General features: G+C 30.3%; 1 protein-coding gene across 1 annotated transcript in view; it reads left to right on the forward strand.

The window, feature by feature from the left end:
* Window positions 1-20,017, forward strand: part of LOC142323145 (laminin subunit beta-1-like) — a 147,690-nt gene that overhangs the window by 38,203 nt on the left and 89,470 nt on the right. The window contains exons 9-11 of the mRNA XM_075362411.1: window positions 4,272-4,496; window positions 14,373-14,572; window positions 17,133-17,229. Coding sequence (XP_075218526.1) covers window positions 4,272-4,496; window positions 14,373-14,572; window positions 17,133-17,229 — 522 coding nt within the window. The remainder of the gene's footprint in view (window positions 1-4,271; window positions 4,497-14,372; window positions 14,573-17,132; window positions 17,230-20,017) is intronic.

Consider the following 20,017-nt stretch of genomic DNA (forward strand, 5'->3'; position numbering starts at 1 on the left):
TCTAATTTCACTAAACACATTTTAGAAACTGGACATAATTATAATCCCAACAAATATATTAAAAATATTAGAATACAATAATAATTACTATAAAACCAGTATCTTAGAAAAATGTCATATATATTTAAATAATAAATTGATGATTGAACAGGTCAGATTCAATAATGACATCCTTTATAAACAAATTATATAGTAATTATTAATAGGTTGGTAACACATTTCATTTAATATTAAATCTATTTCATAATAGTCACAAACATGACATTACTGTCTTATTTGAGGACGAACCTTGACGACAGACTATTATGAACATAACAGTTTAATTTAAAAACGATTATTGATTTGAATTTAAATAATATCATTTACAAAATCCCTGAAGATGGAGTAACAGCTCCGAAAGTACTAGGATTTACACATTTTAAATTGTTAGTAAGTGGAAACTTAATTTATACAATGAGTAAATTAGTTTGTTTTGTTTAAAATATTTTTTGACTTTTTCTTATGTTTCCTTTAATTGAGATGCTTCTCTCATACTTCTTCATTAAAGATATGCCTTCCCTAATATTGTTTCTTTTCTAGAAAAAGTCATGAAACAAATTTTTCAGGATTGAGCATGTCTCCTCCATTCAGGAGATTTTTTTTGTCTCCTCTGTCAGTACTATCCTTTCAGTGGGGATTTTTACTTCAGAAGTAAAAACATCTGCAGCTGGTAGATTTAGAGAATCTAAAAGAGTCCAAAAGACAGTCATTTTATTATTAAAAAAAAAAAAGAAACATCAATCAACAGGGAATTGTGCTCATTTCAGAAGAACTTGTTGCCTTTCACAGCTCAGGCTTTGTTTTCCTTTTATTTTTACTGAAAGGTGTTCTATCAGTTCCAGACACTATTGTTTTTTAATATTCCATCAGTAGAAATTAGTGATGGATAACCCTACTGTTGAAAAAGTACTTCAGCATAACTAAATTTGGACTCATCTGACAAAGATATTTTCAGTCTATTTTTATGACTTGTCTTTACCTTGAACATCATATTTATTGGCCGATTTTTTAAAAAATAAATTTATATATTTGTAGAAACAGAGAATAGTTATGTGAAGGTTTTTTGTCAGTAATGTTTGGGGAAAGAAATAGAGTGCAAAAGCAGATTCAGTTTATATGTAATGACTGGCAATTTTTTTTATTGTTATTAATTGTTACTTTTTTATGATTGGGAAGATCTTAAGTTACAGCCATAAAAATTTTATTTTTTCTCTTTAATTTTTGTTTATTATTTGTAAAAATTAATATAACCTCACTATTATATCTATGTTTTATGTTTGATTCTTCATTTTCCTTTATTTTTTCATATTTCTTGTTCATTATGACATATTTTTGTATCTGAACTTTGTTTTTGTATAATTTTGTGATTATTATTCAATCAGTGAAAAAGTAAGAGGTTTATCAGATAAATACCTCAAAGACGAGTTTCCTTCTTGTATAAGCCAAGGTCAGTCTCCATCCCACTTGAGCCCTAATATAAAGGCAACTTCCTTCCTGACTACTAGATGACAGCATACTACAGTAAGTGGAGGCAGGGAAGATCCTTATACAATTACCATTGGTTTGCTTGGCATTTCTTCTGCCACACCCCATTCAGTCGTTCTAAAGCATAAGACCGAATGTCTGTGCCACAAATGGCTACCGAGCCTCGAAACAGTTTATCGACCAGTGTCCTAAATAGCTCTTAGAGCTTACCTAACAGCATCGAGTAGACTAAGCGTGGTGCCATACACCACCAGCTTACGTGTCCCAACTGCTCACTTGTCATATATATACTAAAATGGGTAGGTGCACCCTGTCAGCTACTAAAAATATATATGACACCCATAAATTGAAACTTACTTTGTCTAGACAGCAATTTGCTGCCACGTCTAGGTCACTGAATGCCAGCAAGTACATGTTCACCATATAAAGCACTTAGAGCCTTAACTGATTGGTGGTCAGTCATATTTCTCTAGGTTAGCTTCCCACAGTGGTGCGGTAGGAGTCTTTCCCTTAAGTAAACTACTGATGTTGGTTAAACAAAGCAACCACATCAAGGAACTTCCACATGGTCCGACAATGCAGCTCTCGTCTCATTGACTTGCTGCTTGTGAGTGACCAATTTTTCCCTTGACCTCTAAGTTCCAGGGTGGCCCGGTCACAGATCCCCCCAAGAGTAGAGCAGTCAACCATCAGGTATTCATTTGAATGGACCTCCCTGCAGACACACAGCTCATCAGCTGCCAGGTAGAACCAAAACAGATAGATATTGGTTCAAATTAACATGGTTGGTGAGCACTGGGCACTCATTGCCTGTAAAAAACTCAAGGCATACCATTCCCACAGATCCTGTATGAACTTGTACAGGGATCTTCCATTAGTTGTGGTGTTCCATTCCAGCTGCCATGCTTCCATTGTGAGGCTCTGCAGCCTCTTCCGCAGGCAGGAGGCGGGCAACTGAATGAAGTTTAGATCCGGTTCATTGTGATCACTGTTCCATTCAGGTACTGGCCCAGAAACCGCATCCCAAATACCTTGGCCTCCCGGCCTCTTTGCAATCTCCACGTGGGTGCCCGAACTTTCACCACTAAATTGACTGGGAGACCTTTTCCCAATACGGTGGTAGCCTCGTAGGAGGTTGTTTTAAAAACACCAGTGCACACAATTAAGGCTCTGCGCTGGGCACTTCTTAAATTTTGAACAAGTGCTTATTCATATCCAACCTATGCGCTCAAATGGGCGCCACATAAGAGGTCATGCTTTTGAAGGCACCTCAGTTCACCATGTACATTTGACGACCAGACAAGCCATAGTCTTTTCGAGCAATACTCCTATTTTTGTGCATCCCTGAGATGGCGTCCACTGCTACTTGTCTAATGTGGTTGCTAATGAGAAACTTCTCATCAAACAAAACACCTAGGTACTTAGGAACGCTTACTCAGCTGATTACACAGCCTTTATACTTAATGTGGGAGTGTCGGCTGTACGATAATTTGTTTGCACCCTTGAGAAGCACAAATTTTGTCTTGGGCACAGAAATCTTTAAATTTTGAATGTCCATCCAGCCCTCCGCGGTTGACAAGGCCGCTTGCGCTTAATCTTCCCACTATGGTTGTGAATTACCACAAACTAAAGGGAGGCAGTCATTGGCAAAAGCCTGGGGGGCCGTGACCCCTTCTGGGAATGTCAATCCTAGAAACCCATCAGATACCAGGTTGCTCAGCAGGGGACCGAGAATGGAACCCTGCAGGCTTCCCCTGGTGATGGATTTTTTCACAGCTAGGTGTATGTCTTTAAACAGAGCCGTACGATTACACAAATAGTTACGTACTACAGCCTGCAGGGATACAGGAACATTGTGGCGTTCCAACTCATAGAGGACTGAACTCCAACACAAGGAAGGAAACGTGTCTCTATGTTTATAAAAATTGCCAAATCATATTTACAGTTGGTGCTTTCCGCCTCGGCAAAAGCATTTAAGATGCAATCCTCAGTGTCAACCTCTTTCATGAAGTCCTACTGGCCTCGATTTAGAAAACAGTTCACCCGAATGCTTTCCCAGAGCCATTCCCCAATCAGCCTATACAATTACCATGGTACCTATCTGAGGAAGAAAACATGGAGGAAGTAATGGTAAACTCGTAAGGCACTGGCTCTTATTAGGTAATTTACTGTTTTCCCCAGGACCTGGTAGATAGTAATCTCTTAGATCGTTCACACTGGAAAAAAAGTACAGTGGTCAAATTCTTTGTTCTAGGCTTATGGTGACATATTTTATGTAACATTGTTTTATTATTCATCGAGCTCGTCATTTGTTCTTAAATGTCCAGACCTGATGGAGAATTTTTTATTTTTACATTATATTTAATAGCTGTTTATATTGAAGAGTACAAGTTTTTAGTTAAATGTTTTATTGTTGAATTATGGTGTAAACTGCTGTCGATAGCTACTAAGGGAGCAGCCAGCCTTCCATCAACTCTCTAAATTAAAACTTCTAGGTTTTTCATTTAGCTTCTGTTAATTATAGAAAATAATTTATCAGCTGAGTTCTAGTCATGTTATATAGGCGCTTCTCATCTGTTTCAGAGATGAGAATTTTTCAACTATATAAAAATCAGCGATACATTTTATTGTCTTTATGAGAGTAGCAGAAGTAGTTATCATCTTACTGTAATAGTTTTAGTAATACTTACTATAAGTGTAATTTTATTACCATTTTAAATTTAATTATTATTTTTCCTATGTTTTAGGATCACGGTGCGATGTCTGTGCAGATAATTATTTTGGTAATCCAGATGTTCCTGGAGGGAGCTGTCAGGCCTGCAACTGTAGTAATAATATAGATGTATCACATCCAGGAAATTGTAATCCTAGTACAGGAGAGTGTCTTAACTGTCTATTAAATACAGAGGGTTTCAATTGTGAAGTGTGCAAACCCAATTATTATGGCAATGCTGCAAAGCAATCCTGTAGAGGTAATATTTTCTTTTTTGTTTCCATCGTGCTGTAGTAGATGAAATAGATTATTGCATGCATTTTAAGTTCCATTGTGGCATTGTTGTGGTTTCATTTGTTTCTTCATATATTATCTGTATCTTAGTAAAGAAATAAACACAAATTATAATTTGACAGTTTTTGATGGTTTTTATTCACAACTGTGATCCTGTTTTTATACAGAACATATTAGCACATCAGTTGCTATTTGTTCTACTGCAGCTGTTGTAAATGATGGAAAACATAGTTCACTGTGATTAAAAATTTATTTTCAGTTTTATGGGTTCAAAGTCGAAGATGATTTACGAAGATAAGCTAATCAATCTTGTTTTCTTTGTTGCTGGTATGATAAAAATATATTTGTGTTTCTTTTTGTTTTTTTAATTTAGGGTCTATTTTAATTATATACGAAAGAAGATTTAAAAAAATTATTAAATGCAAATAAAATCTACCATACCTTTATTTAAATTATTTTTTCACATAACACTATTTCCTTCATTTACAGTTATTCTCACAAGAAATCAAATTATACTGTACTTTTTATATATAAATATATTTATTTTAATTTTATTAGATCAACCAAAGAACAGAATAAATAAAGTAGGATGTCTTACCTTATTCCACTACATTTATGCAGAAGCGCTTTTGCGATTTACTCGCATCATCAGCTACATTATATATTCATCTCAAATTACACTACAAAATTTTGTAAAATATAATAACATAATATTTATTTATTTTATTTAAAATTTATAACCTTTAATCTTTTTATTTTTTTTACTTCAGACTTTTTTCAGTTAAATTAAAAGTTAAATTGTAAAAAGTTTTACATATGTAAAAATATATCAAGGCATAAAATCAAATTAAAACTAAAAATCAAAAATTAAAATTCTTGAAATTTAAAAATCAAATTATTAAATTCTTATATTTACTTTTTTATTAATCAAAATTGGTTTGTGAGTAAAATTTTCACATTTAATTTCATGAATTTTGCTACTAATGATATTATGTAATTTTTCTTTGTCATTAGAATTTACTTTATTAATACTTAATTCAGAATCAACTATGATATTTTTAATAATATTATTCTTATCACTATCATTCAGATTAAATTTAAATGGATTAGCCACAATAAACTGTTCCGTATCATCAAGGTCAACATTTGTCAAATTTATTAAATCAAAACAAGTATCAGTAAATGATCCCAAATCCACCTGTAATTATTTTTAATAATAATAAAAAAGTAATTTACCATTTGAAAAATAAATAAAATAAAAATAATTGTATTATTTTAAAATTGGATAGAACCAATACACCTGTCATGTATATTGAAAAAATATAATAATTTGATGAAACAATATGTATTAGAAAGTAGTCTCAAGAAATAAATGACCACACTAATAAATTTTTAATAATAACTAAAAGTTTAATAGTAAAATACTATAATATTTTTAATTATAACAATAAGTTAAAATATCACTCCAGATTATACCCTTTTGAACCAGTTTCACCAAAATTAGCAGGACTTCCAAAAATACATAAACCTAGTATCCCTGTGCAACAGGGATACCAGGTTTCACCACCGCTCCATCTTGTATTATTTCCAAAATAGTAGATAAAATACTTAGGATGAAGATGAATTTGGATTATAATTATAATATAAAAAATGGATTTAAAGTTGTAAATAAATTAAAAGACTTAACAATTGGAAAAAAACTAGGATGATTAGCTACGATATTAGCAACATGTATTGTAGCATACTCATAGATAAAACAGTTCACGTAATAAAAAATAGATTATCATGAAGAACCTTTGTTTGTTGATATCATTAGAAATATATACCAACAAAACTACTTTAAATTTGCTGACAAATATTATGCTCAGAAAAATACCTTGCCGATGGATTTTCCTTTGTCAGCCATCATGTCCGAAATTTATTTACAGAATTTTGAAAATAAAATTATTTATGGCATTATTCATACTCATGATATCCTTATGGAATTGGTATGTTGATAATATTTTTGTTGTTTATAATCCTGTTATATACAATGAACATCTAATAATTTTGAATAAACTCAATTCAAATTGTAATGGTTTGAAATTTGCCTTTGAAATCGATATAAATAGAACAATAAATTACTTAGATGTTACTATCAAAATTAATAAAGATAATCAATTTGTAACGTCAGTATATAGGAAACCCACAATCAGTAAAACTACAATACATAGATATTCAAATAATTAATTACTCACAATATAATAAAAATAAATTAAAGAAATTAAAACATATTGCTATAGTTACTCTTTAATTGATAATATATAAAAAAAACAAATTTCAAAAATTAACAATAATACTTCTCTAATACCAGTAAATGATACACAGAAAATTGATGTGTATTTAAAATATTTATATACTAATAACATTGTTGAAAATATAACTGAGGCTTATGATAAAAGTAAATTTAAACCTGCATATAAAACAAATAATAAAACATTTAAAAAACAGTAATCATACTAATTCATATAATATATACAATTTGTATAGAATTTATCAAATAAATTGTGATGACTCTGACCACATTTATATAGGTAAAACTAGTAGATCTTTTAAAACCTGATTTCTTGAACATATTAGACACTATAAAAATGGGTAATTGGGTTTATCTAATGTTGCTGACCACCTCATTAACAGTAAACATACTATTTCTGATAATCAAACCAATTTGGAAATGTTGGAAATTAAGAAATATAATGTAAATAATAATAATAATAAAAGTGTAGACATTTTGGTGGAATATAAATATAAGAGGAAATTCAACTTGATCATCTTGCAAACAGAATATGTATGAAGATGACACAGTTATATGGGCTGCAGTAGATGGCAGTACTTATTGAGATAAAAATAATGATAGTACATAAATCCAATTTAATTTAGGTTAAATTTTTTATATATATTTTAAATGTCTTTGAATTTAATATGTAGTTTGATATTAAAATAAAAAAAACAAAAATTACAACTGAGGATGTGGGTTGCCACGAAAGCGCTATTGTAAAGTTATGAAAAAATAAGGTAAGTGTCATATTATTTATTATTTAATTTCTGTTCTTAGATGGATCAAGTTGGATTATATATACAATATATATTAGCACAGGTGGATACTGGTCTTGAATATACACACACTACTGTTATAACTTTTTTATGAAATGAAATGTTAAGTAATGATAAAATACACATTTCACATAAAATGTTTCTTCCAATAATATATTTCCTTTCATTCCCATGAAAAATGTTTTACAGCACATATTTACTATGTTTTTGTACAACTGTATTTTTCACTCTTGGCAGTTTGGTAATTTTGATGTGATGTTACTATTATTGTGTTGTGCAAGACATCATTGATCCCATTTTTTACATACACACAGTTTAGTTAACTATCAGACATCATAATTAAAACATGATGTAAATTCTTTTCCTTGTAGAAGTTGTGTGTCTGTTTAATTGAATGCCAGTATGTTAACTTTTACAGATAGTTAAGCTGTTCAATCATTTTAATTTATAATGGGTCATTATGGTAATATTTTTAGTTAATATGAACTATAATTTGTGTAGGATTGCTAAATTTGTGATATGACTACTTTCTTGTATACAGTGATGGATGATGTGTACTGGTGGGAATGCTGTATTATATTAAATAGTAAAAATTATTTTTTCTCGATTCTGCTAGTGACAAGTATGAATAATCTGGCTATACCATCAAAACAGTATAAATTACATGACATCCACCTTGATATGCGTTTGTTGCTCTTTACAGCATCCATCAATCAAGATATAACCTATGGGTAGAATTTCTGTATAAAACCTGTCTGATATAAAATAAAAAAGCTGGCAAAGTATTGCATGACTATACTAGCTACCCCAGTCAAGTCATACAATATCTTGCAGAGCTTTTTCATTGCAAAATTTTTAATAAATTTTAAGAAAAATTCTTCTAAATATATTCATATATATGTTAAGCTTAAGTAAAGTTTTCTCTAAATCTAATACTCACTTCAATGAAGGTTAAAATAAGAAAAAGAAAATTTTCAAAAACTTTTTCTGCATTCTATATTTTTTATTATCTTTTAAGATCGCATAGGATGGCTTTAGCCATTACATTATCCAAGTCTCTGTGATGAGACTGCTTGGGCCTTGCGGTTTTTTTCATATGTTCCGATCTTTGTGCCCTTTCTAGTGTTGGAAATGTTTGTGTTTTGAGTTTTTTTACTTGTGAGCATGAAGCAAGTGTTTTTCTTCTTGATTTTCTTGTTTAATCTTATATTATCTGTGATGTCTTCTGGTGTAAGGACTGTTTTCTTCAGATCCTCTATTATTTCTTTGATCCATCTGCATCCTGTCTTGGTGTTTTTTGAGTCAAAATTGTACTGTACTAGCTGTTTCAGAAGTCTTGAATCTTGCATCCTCATATACATCCAAAGAATCCTAGTCTCCTCATATACATGGTATCAGTGATGGGTTCTAACTCTTTGTACATGACTTTGTTGGGCACAATCCACCACTGCCCGCTTTTCTCGAGTTGTGAATCAATCCTATTGAGGATGATTCCTGAAAGAATTTTGTATGTTGTGTCTAGGAGTTAGATTCACCTGTAATTGTTAGGATCTGTTTTGTTCCCTTTTTTGTGTAGTGAATGGATGAAGGCTGTCGTCCAGTGGTCTGGTAGTTCTTTGATCCAGATCTCTGGTAGTGAAAGGATCCAGATCCTGGTCTTCTGCTGGTGCTTTTTATTTTTAATTCTTCATCTCACCCAGTGCTTGGTAGACTTCTTTGATTGTGGGAGGGTTGATGTTTTCTGGTTGTTATTGGGGTGTTGGTGTTGAAGTTAAGGAATTCTGTTGGTTCTTCACAATTTAGTAGTTTGTAGAAATATTTAGCTAGGATTTCTGCTTTGTCTTTATTGTTATGGGCCAGTTTACCATTTTCATTCTTTATTAGTAGAGTTGGAGGTTCATATTTTTGGAGCTAATCTTTTAACGTTTTGTAGTAGTCTCTCGACTGTGTTTTAGTGAATTCTTCTGTTGACTTCAGTATGTCTTTATGGTGTTGTCTTTTTATTCTCCTTAGGATTCAGATGGTTTCTTTTCTTTGTTCTACTAGATTTTGGAAGGATGTTTCTGATTTTTGTGATTGGTGAAATAGCCATGCTTGGTTTGATTTGGTGTCTTTTTTCTACCGTTTCATCATATTTGCTATTCTACTATTGACTATTTTTTATGGGATTTTATTGGGGCTAATTCTTCTGCGATTTTTTAAGTTGACTAGATCTTTGAGTTTATCCATGATTGTTATTTTTTCAGTTGCTTTTTGGTAATTTTCATTCTTGATTAGTGGCTTAGGGTCCATCATTCTTTTAGTTTTAGGGGCTTGGTCTTGTTGCTTTCTTTGGGGAGAAAATTAATTTTAATTTTGACTATATAGTCGTCTAAGCCTGTGTCTACTCCTTGGAGGACTTTTACATTGTAGGTCAACTTGTGGTGGTGTTTGTCCACAAAGATATTGTCTAGTTGCTATTCTCTTTAGTGTAGTCGGGGTGTTTACAGGTTTTGAGTTTTTTAGGTTTCTTCTTAAAATAAAAAATTCTCTTAAATTCTTAAAATTAAAAATTCAAATTAAAATCAAATAAAAATAATTTTAAATAAAGCAATGATGCATGTTGTCAGTTTAACTGAACTTACTTTACTATCAATTTTTATTTGATTTTAGTTTGAATTTTTCATTTTAATTTGATTTTATGCCTAGACGTCATATTTTTACATTTATAAACATTTCTACAGTTTAATTTTTAATGTTAATTTTAATTAATTTTTCATATTTTTAAATTTTGTTTTAATTTTGAATTTAACAATTAAAAGTTTCAAAATAAAAAAAAACGATTAAAGATTTTAAATTTTAAATAAAATAAATAAATGCATGTTATGTTATTATATTTTACGGAGCTTGTAATGTAATTTGAGATGAATATATAATGCAGCTGATGTGATTAAATTGCAAAACACTCTGGCATGTATAGTGGAATAAGGTAAGTCATCTTACTTTATTCATTCTGTACTTTGGTCGATCTAATAAAATAAATAAATATATATATTTAAATTCTACTAAATAAACCACCTAGTACAGAATATTGAGATGAGACATATCTTAGCTTAATATTTCATGAAAGCACTCGGTATCCCGCATTCTCAGTCATGATTAAAATAATTCTGTTATTGCATAATAAAAATTAAAAACAAAAATACTAAAATAATGAAAAATTGCATATTAATTTATGCAAGTGCTGCTATCTGTTGTGTAGCTCTCAAACACTATCTGATGGTTTACCAAATTAAAATTTTGTTTGTATTTATATAAGTAATATTTTTCAAATATATTTAATTTTATTTCTTCTTTAATTATTTCTAAAATATGCTATTTTCTGAAATATAATGTTTATTGTTTATTAGATGGTCTGCCATATTAAATATACCTAATTTATTATTTTTGCAAGATGTGTAATGTTCAAGAAATCAAGCCTTATAGGCTGTGTTTGTTTTTCCTATATAAATACCATTACAATCACTACATTTAATTTTATGAATTCCACACAGATTGCTTATTTTATTGTTATTATTATTTTTGTTTTTTAAATATTTTATTATGGGTTATAAGATGTTTATGATTGTTTAAATATTTCTTTATTTTAAGTTTTAGTAGTGTTTGCAATGATATTATTAGCATGTAAATACTTTATGTGTATTTAAATAAAATAATGTAAGTAAATTTTTACTGCGTTTTTTAAAACAACAATATGAAATAAATTAAAAAGAAACTACCTTTCCCATAAAGACATGACCTAAGGTTGTCTGTCATGTTCAAAAAAAGAAAAGAAAATTATAAAGAACAAATTCATCAAATGAATACTTTAGGAAAAAACCCTTGTTATTAGCTAGTAAAATTTGTGTCTTTTGTAATTTTATTAAAAATAAAATAATCTGGTTATCTAAATCCAACCTCGAGCCCAAACCACAGATCATTTGTACGTTAAAACAACAGCTGGAATTCAGTGGTAGCATTAAAAAAACAACTGAATTTATAATGCAACTATCAAAAACACAATTTTATACAAAACTGTGATATAAAATTATCATATAATTATTTACAATTCAACAAATGTTATACATAATAACTTCATATAATTTAGAAAACATGAGTGCTTTGCACTGTAAGCGAAAATATATTTATCTAAGTGTGTGTTTGTGTCATATATTTATATGAGTAGAGGTGTTTGTAAGTTGGTTAAAACGCAAAAATTACTTAACCGATTGATCTGAAATTATGCATGAACATAGTTTTTATACCTGGAAAGAACAGAATACTATTTTTTTCGAAATGTTTCAAGATGGTGGCAATTTATCTTTTGGTTATTGATAAAAGTAACTTTAAAGATACGATGGTCTACGGTCCCATGGCTCAACCAACACTGGCACTGCCAATGTTATTGTGTGTGCAGCATGACTGGCAGCACTTGTCTAAAACTATTAAATAAACAAAAACAAAACAAAAAGTGAAGTATTGACGTCTCCTTGTGGTGTTTGTTGATACTTTATTACCCATTCTAAGGATGGGTAATCAGCTATAACTATTATTTTTAAGATGGAGACTGACTGTACTGAAACCTACATTCTTCAAATCACTCAAAGTTTCAGCCTGTGCTGACCAAACTGTTATTTTAAAGAAGTCACACTGATAATTTTTGTAAATTGAACGGGCTTTAACTGTTATTTATCAGCATTATTCTCACAAGCATGAGAACAATGAACGCCATGAGGTTTCAGACAGTGAGGATAAGCAAAGCCAGCCCTGGCTGACTCACCCACCGGGTTGGTCTAGTGGTGAACGCGTCTTCCCATATCAGCTGATTTGGAAGTCGAGAGTTCCAGCGTTCAAGTCCTAGTAAAGCCAGCTATTTTTACACGGACGTGAATACTAGATCATGGATACCGGTGTTCTTTGGCGGTTGGGTTTCAATTAACCGCACATCTCAGGTACGGTCGAAGTGAGAATGTACAAGACTACACTTCATTCACACTCATACATATCATCCTCATTCATCCTCTGAAGTATTATCTAAACGGTAGTTACCGGAGGCTAAACAGGAAAAAGAAAGAAGCCCTGGCTGACTCATATAATAAAAATTAAAGGTTGTAAATATATGTTTATAACTTAAAATTAACCATTACCCTCATAACAACCTTTCCACAAACGACTAAGAATAAATAGAATTTTAATATAACAAAAACTGTTTTAGAAATATAACACATTCTAACTTTTACTTAATTTAAAGTACATGTTATAGATTCAATTCCATAACCAATTATTAAATCTTTGTTAAAATAGTACATTTACTCAAAAAATGTACATTGTCTGCCTCCTCTCTTCTTTTGTGCATAGAACATATTTTACTGTCTGTTTCAAAATTCAGCATACACTTAAGCGGTAGCACTAAACCCTTAACATTAAAGATTAAACTAATAAGCCTCATTTTATAATTATATATCTAGATTGATACAAGTTAAACATGGAATATATATGATAAACATTTTTTCACATTTTTTCCTTATCCATGGATCCCTCTCTTCATCCTCATTCTTGTATTTTACTGAAATAGGGTGGCCATAATTATCTATCTTCAGTATTAAAATTAAATGTTAATCCAGATTTGTGTACTATGTCTGACTTTAAACAAACTGATATTTTGGTCGATCACACAAATATCTCATTTTTTTCTCAGTGTCTTATCTGGGATCACTACTACTTTGTGGATATATTTAAAGTGCAATTCCATATATATCCAGGGTTTATATATATATATATATAAATAAGCCCTGTTGGTAACTGTAAATGTAAAACATAATTAGGTGTAAAGGTAGACCCAAAAGATCTTTTTTTTTTTAATAAAAAGCTATTTAAAGTTTTCATATATTCCTGGACTAAGGCACCACACATATTACCTTGAGTCTTGCATAAAGTCTCTGCAACTTTCTTTTTTGCTACGAGAGGTTTTTCTTTTATAAAGAAAGACTTCCACTTTCTGATAGTGGTAAATTTTACTGCTGTTGCTTTATCCCACCAATGTGCTCCTACTGCTTACTGATAAGTGAAAATTCCACTAGATATTTATATCTATTAACTACCTCTATACATGTAATCCCAAAAACAATTTTTCATTTGAACCTAACACTCCTTGAAAGGGCAGTTAGTACCTTTACATAAACATTAATTGTTTGGTGTTAGTATGTGTGTGCTACTTTTTATCATTTTTTTATGATTCTTTGTCTTGTTGTATTTTATAAGGGTGGTTTTGTAAAATTGATATTATTACTCTTGGTTTTTTTTTATGTAATTAATTTTTGTTTTATTTTCATCTATGTCTGTGTACTTATAAAATTTATCATCTTATAAAAAAATAAACTTAGGTTTTTAGTTTTTTTGTTGTTGCAAGTTGTAAATTTTTCACAAATTTCAGTATATTTTTTATTCTTGAAAGTTGAAATTTGATTTCTTGCTTATATTTTAAAACTTAACATGTCGATTATCATCGTCACTTCCTTTCTTTTTGTTACTTGCATGTCATTGGTTATTTACTTATTCTGGTAGGAGGATGCAAATGCTGGAAATGCACCATTAATGCTGAAATCATTTTCTTTTAATGAGTAAATTAAATATTATGCATTATCTTTATATTTTATAAAGGTACATTTTTAATATTTTTTATATCAGACAATATCATTTAAAAAATTTCATTATTGTTTTGTTTTAACAGAGTGTGTATGTGATATATTGGGGACTGATGCCAAGGCAGGACCTTGTGATAGGATAACCGGTCAGTGCCCATGTTTACCAAATGTTATTGGACAAGAATGTGATGAGTGTAAACCAAATCATTGGAAAATTGCCAGTGGAACTGGATGTGAACCATGTAATTGTGATAAAGTTGGTTCCACTTCTGAGCCATGTAATCAGGTAAAATATGATACTACTAAAGTAATTTTCAATAACAACCGTTAGAGTTTAGTCTGTAAACACATTACTGCTAAATGATTTGTAGTAGTACTGATAATCCAGTCTTTACTATATACGGAGTTATACTGTTTTCTTGTTAGTCTTATGCATTGACAAGTTCTGTGGTAGTCTTTTAGAGAAGGAATTTCTGAATGTTATTTTAATTATTGTGTGTTATTATTTTTGTAAAACTTTTATTTGCCTGACCAGAGCAGGCTTTATTATCAGAACAGTTATTAAACTTGTGGGAAAAATCTATTTCTGATAGTTTCATCCCATACTTTGTAATTATTTAATAGCTACCTGATTAATAAATCTACTAGTATATTTCCATAATTATTTGAAATAAGAGTGACTGACTTTACTTGGTGTAGAATTGTGGTTTAATTCCACAACAATCGGTTATTTCTCATCCATTTAAAGCTATACAACATTTAGTATTAATATGTTTCTATGTAAACAAGCAATTTATTTTTTTAATAATATCATTTTTATATTAAATAACTCATTGCCAAATGAAATTAAGAGTGAAAATAATGTAAAACCAAAGTGTACATTTTGTTGGATATTTGATGATTAATATGTATGTCAAAATTGGCTTTAAAATTAAAATCTATGCATATGTTTTGCCTAACCAATAGTACGCAGTTTGCAATATAAAATATCTGTGTAACAGATGCATAATGATAAAAATTTATAACAAATTCAGTTAGAAAATTATAATAAAATATATACTATGCTGGAGTTTGTTTTATTCTTAAGAACATCTACATTCACTTCAGGACAGTTGTTTTCTAAACTTAAATTTTCACTCTACAAGTGTGAAAAAATCAATCCCATAATTGTCAGAATTTTTTACTTCATTGGCAATCACATTCTCATTTATATAAGATTATTATTATCAATAAAGCGGCAGTAAAACAAATTAATAAGATAACAGAATGGACTGCAAGGATAGCAGGAGAATTTGTATCTTCTTACTAATCGCAGAACCTGGACAAAAGTCCTTTGCTGCTGTGTCTTTCATTTATCAGGCAGGTAATTATTTATTTAGTGCAGTTATATTTATTTGTTATATTTACGGACAAAATTATTTGCTGCATTTCGATCATTTAGACTGGGGGGCTGACCATGGGAAACTAGTCATGTATGAGCTTTGTTTTCATGGTGTGATACCACTTCAGTCTGTCCCCTGAAGTCCTTTTGGTGCTAGAGCCTTCCAGGCTAGCAGGAATGCACCGTTTGGGGACCCTAGTGTTTGGAGGATGCAATGCGCTCGCTTTTCCAGAGGGAGTCGCATGTCTTGGCGGTTACATGAATGTAAGAATTAGGGAAGGATGGTGGATGGTTGGTGAGATAAAATTAGGGAACTTTCTTCACGCGGACTGTCTTCATTACTGCTCTCAGCTGGACTCAATCGGGTCTGATTCCAGTCCATGTTGGCAGGTTGATCTTCAGTCTTCTTTTGCCTGCCTTTCTGTAAACATAAGATAATGCGATAAACAGTAAAACTCATTACAATTTAACATTATGCTATAACATACAAGTTGATGTCAACAACGAAAACAGATGCCATAATTCAAAAGATTGTAACATAGTTGATGTCTAATCTTTAGATCTATAATGTGGTCCAGCTTGTTTCTGTACTCTGTGATCATTATTCTGAATTCAAATTGATGTGTTAAAATTGCGTTGCTGCTACATAGTGATTGGTTAATATACTGTTACTATTTTGAAGTGCAAGCTATTTTTTATGTAACTGATTTTTCTATTTCATTTTAATCTTTTTTCTTCCTTGGAATTTGTTGTATTTTGTATTGGTATGGTTAATCCTGTCAGGTAACTTATATATATTATTTTAATGTTTTTTTGTTACTCTTAATTTCGTTAATCTTTCTTTCTTTCAGGGTATTATTGTACTCTATAGCCTTTCTTTAGCCTATGTCAGATTTCCAAAAATTGAATATTCATTATTACTGTAAATATTAATGTTATGTATCATAATTTTCGGTCTATATTATATAATTACAGTAATACAGTAACATTCAATTTACAGTTCAGAATATAATACAGTCACAGTATATAAATAGTATACTCCATATAGTTATTTAATTCTTTAAAAACATACTTTAGAAGTGATTATAATTTTAATTTTTTTGACTATATCCTACTATAACATACTTTTCTAAATTCTTGATATTTATGGTTCTCAACTGTATGCTCTAAATGTTAAATCAATCAAATTTATGATTATATATTTATTTAATCCTTTCACTATCAGATGTTTTAAGTGCCTATATCAGAAATGCAATGTTGCATTTGTATTACCTGTGCTGCAATACCAAGATAAACATGTGTATTACATAACTTCCAATGTAATAACCTGTAACAATAGTTTCTGATTTATTACCTCTAAGGGATATTCTCTGTCTGTGAAATAAGTTTGTGTAACATACCAGGATCTTGTTGATTACAGAGATTAGTTGATGTTTATTTTTGTAATACTTGTGAATTTTTACAGTTTGATGGGCGGTGTACATGTAAACCTGGTTTTGGTGGTAGGCAGTGCAGTCAGTGTCAAGAATTACACTGGGGAGATCCAAATGTTCATTGCTATAGTATGTTAATTATATTTTTCAAGCATGTTATTCAACTATATTATTGTATTATAAAATTACAATCGTTAAATTCAGGAATTTGAGGCAAAAACACTTACCATTTAGGAAGTGCTTTTGATCACTTGGAAGCATCTGATCTTGAAAACATATATATATTGATATATAAAAATATTAAAATGAAAATAAAATGTATTTGAGTTGTCTAGTCTCATCATTAATTTTATAATTAGTAATTCATTACTTTGAATTATTAATTACTTAGCTTAAATGATTAATTATTTGAATTAGTTATTATTTAATAACTAAACAACAATTAAATAAATTATACCAAACAATGATTGCAGCCATGGTTTGGTTGTGGTAATAATTTTGATGAAAACTTGGCGTAGTAATTTAATAATTGATTAGACTGAAAAAGATGTAGATCTAAAAAATATAGTTTTTAGTGTTACATTTATTTTATACATTTTACATTTAGATTTACAAGTAATAAAATAGATAAAATCACCAGTCAAGTTTATTTACAGTTATTTATAGATCTAATAACACTTAAAAAACTTACTTAAAAAAAAAATAATACACTATCAGATAATAGCTGTGAACAAAATTATATCAGAACATCCAAATCTTTCAACTGGAGGTTGTTTAATTAATATTATATAACCAATTATTTTCAAAATATCTATTTTATAAAAAAACAATGGTATATTTTTAAATTTGACTGAACAATTTTATGAATAGCAGAAGAAAATTTTCCTCTGTTTGTGTGAAACAATTGTGAAAAAACCATTATCAGAGAAACATAAAAAAGTTATTACAGCCCATGTTAATATCTTATACATAAATGCTAAAGTTTGTCTGTGTTTGTTTGCAACAGCATCACGTTAGAACTAACTGATCTATTGCTTTCAAATTTTCATGATACATTCACATTATCCCAGGAAAGGTTTTAAGCCATGCTCGATTATTATATTTCTGTCACCATGGTAACAGAATAAATTTGTCATTTGTAAAAGTAATACAGTGTAACCCCGCTGTAACGCGGTTATCAGGGGACTTATGTGACACCCATGTTATAGGCTAACCATGTTATTTCAAGAAGTAAATTTTAAATCACAAAGTGGATCAATTAAAAAAATAGGCAAAAAATCAAACAATAATGGTTTAATAGAAAAAGCCAATACAGTATAATGTTTACTTACATAGAAACAACTTAATTGCAGAAGATATGATATTTTTTTCTTTAAATGTAAATTATTTTTTAAATAAGAAGTTATTGTTGCTTGTTTCGCGGTTGTATGTTTCTTCTTTATAATATATGACTTTACTCTTTGTAATTGCAATAAATGATGATCATCACTATCACTTTGTTGCTCCATCCATGTTATTACATTATTTATATTTTCCAGAAAATCTTTTATTGAGGGTGTAGACCTCTCTGTAATAGCAACCTCTGCAACACCTTCTCCTTCTTCCTTCGACAAATTATTGTTGTTTGTAGAACAAAGTTTACTATTTCTTCGTCTGTCATGTAACAACAGGTATTTGATTGTCTTTTTGAACCCACTCATTGAGATCACTTACAGACAATTCTTGCCCAATTGAATTTGACAATTCCAGTGTGTTAGTCAGTAAAAATATGAACATTTCCTGTTTCAATGTCTTCTGTATTACTCTGTGATGATACCGACCAACAATTTTTAATTATAATAGAATTTACATTACTCCATGCTGTTCCAGCATTGTATACAACACTTTTTAATGGCACAATTTTAAGAAATTCTGTCACTTGTAATTCTGAGTTAACAGTAGCGGTCAGTAGCTCCCGTCGGAAATAAGCTTTAAATACCCAAATAACTCCTCGGTCTAATGGTTTAATCAAAGATTTGTTGTTCTTGGGTAAAAACATTGTGATTATTTTCCGATCTTTAAATTTCAGCAAGTCAGTAGGAGGATGAGCAGGGCAATTGTTAAGAAGTAATAAAGTTTTTTCTTCCAATTTTTGAACTTGTAAATAATTTTTAACACAAGGCACAAATTTGTTGTTAAACCATGTTAAAAAAATATTACACATCATCCAAGCATTTTTACTATTTTTAAAAATAATCAGAAATGAATTCATATTAACGTGTTTGAAGCAACATGGGCTGGCGTACTTGCAAGTGAGCAACGGCTTCAATTTATGATTTCATGACTTATTGGCACACAAAAGCAAAGTTACCCTTTCTTTGTTCATTTTCATACCAGACTTATTTGGTGCCTACATGGCATCTAATGTTTTTGTTGACAATAGTTTATAATACAAAGCAGTTTCATCACAATTATATAACTGTTCATCACTGAAGTTATTCTCTCCTGTAACTGATTGTAATATTGTTTGTGAAAAATGTTTGGCAATTGCACCTGCCAACAAGATTCTCCTTCGATATCACTTGGCCTATGCCATGATTGATTTTCCATCGCAATAACCAACCGCTAGAAGTACTGAATTCTTCTTCATTGTTAATTTGTTCATGAAAATTTAGTACCTTAGTTTGAAGTATTATACTGATAATGGCACTCTTCACTTTGTTTTTGCAAAAACCAAAGGTATTTACACTTATCTAAAACATTAACATCACCAAGTCTAACATTTTTCTGATCAAGTCTGACTGTTTCATCTACCGAATAAATAAAAGAATGCAATTTATCTGTTTCTTTCACCCAACCATGTATAGTTCCTTCAGGTACACTAAATTCCTGGGATAAAGAAGCTATTTCGAATGACCTGCCTTAACCTTTTCAGTAA

The sequence above is a fragment of the Lycorma delicatula genome, chromosome 4, assembly GCF_047948215.1.
Source record: "Lycorma delicatula isolate Av1 chromosome 4, ASM4794821v1, whole genome shotgun sequence".
NCBI lineage: Eukaryota > Metazoa > Arthropoda > Insecta > Hemiptera > Fulgoridae > Lycorma > Lycorma delicatula.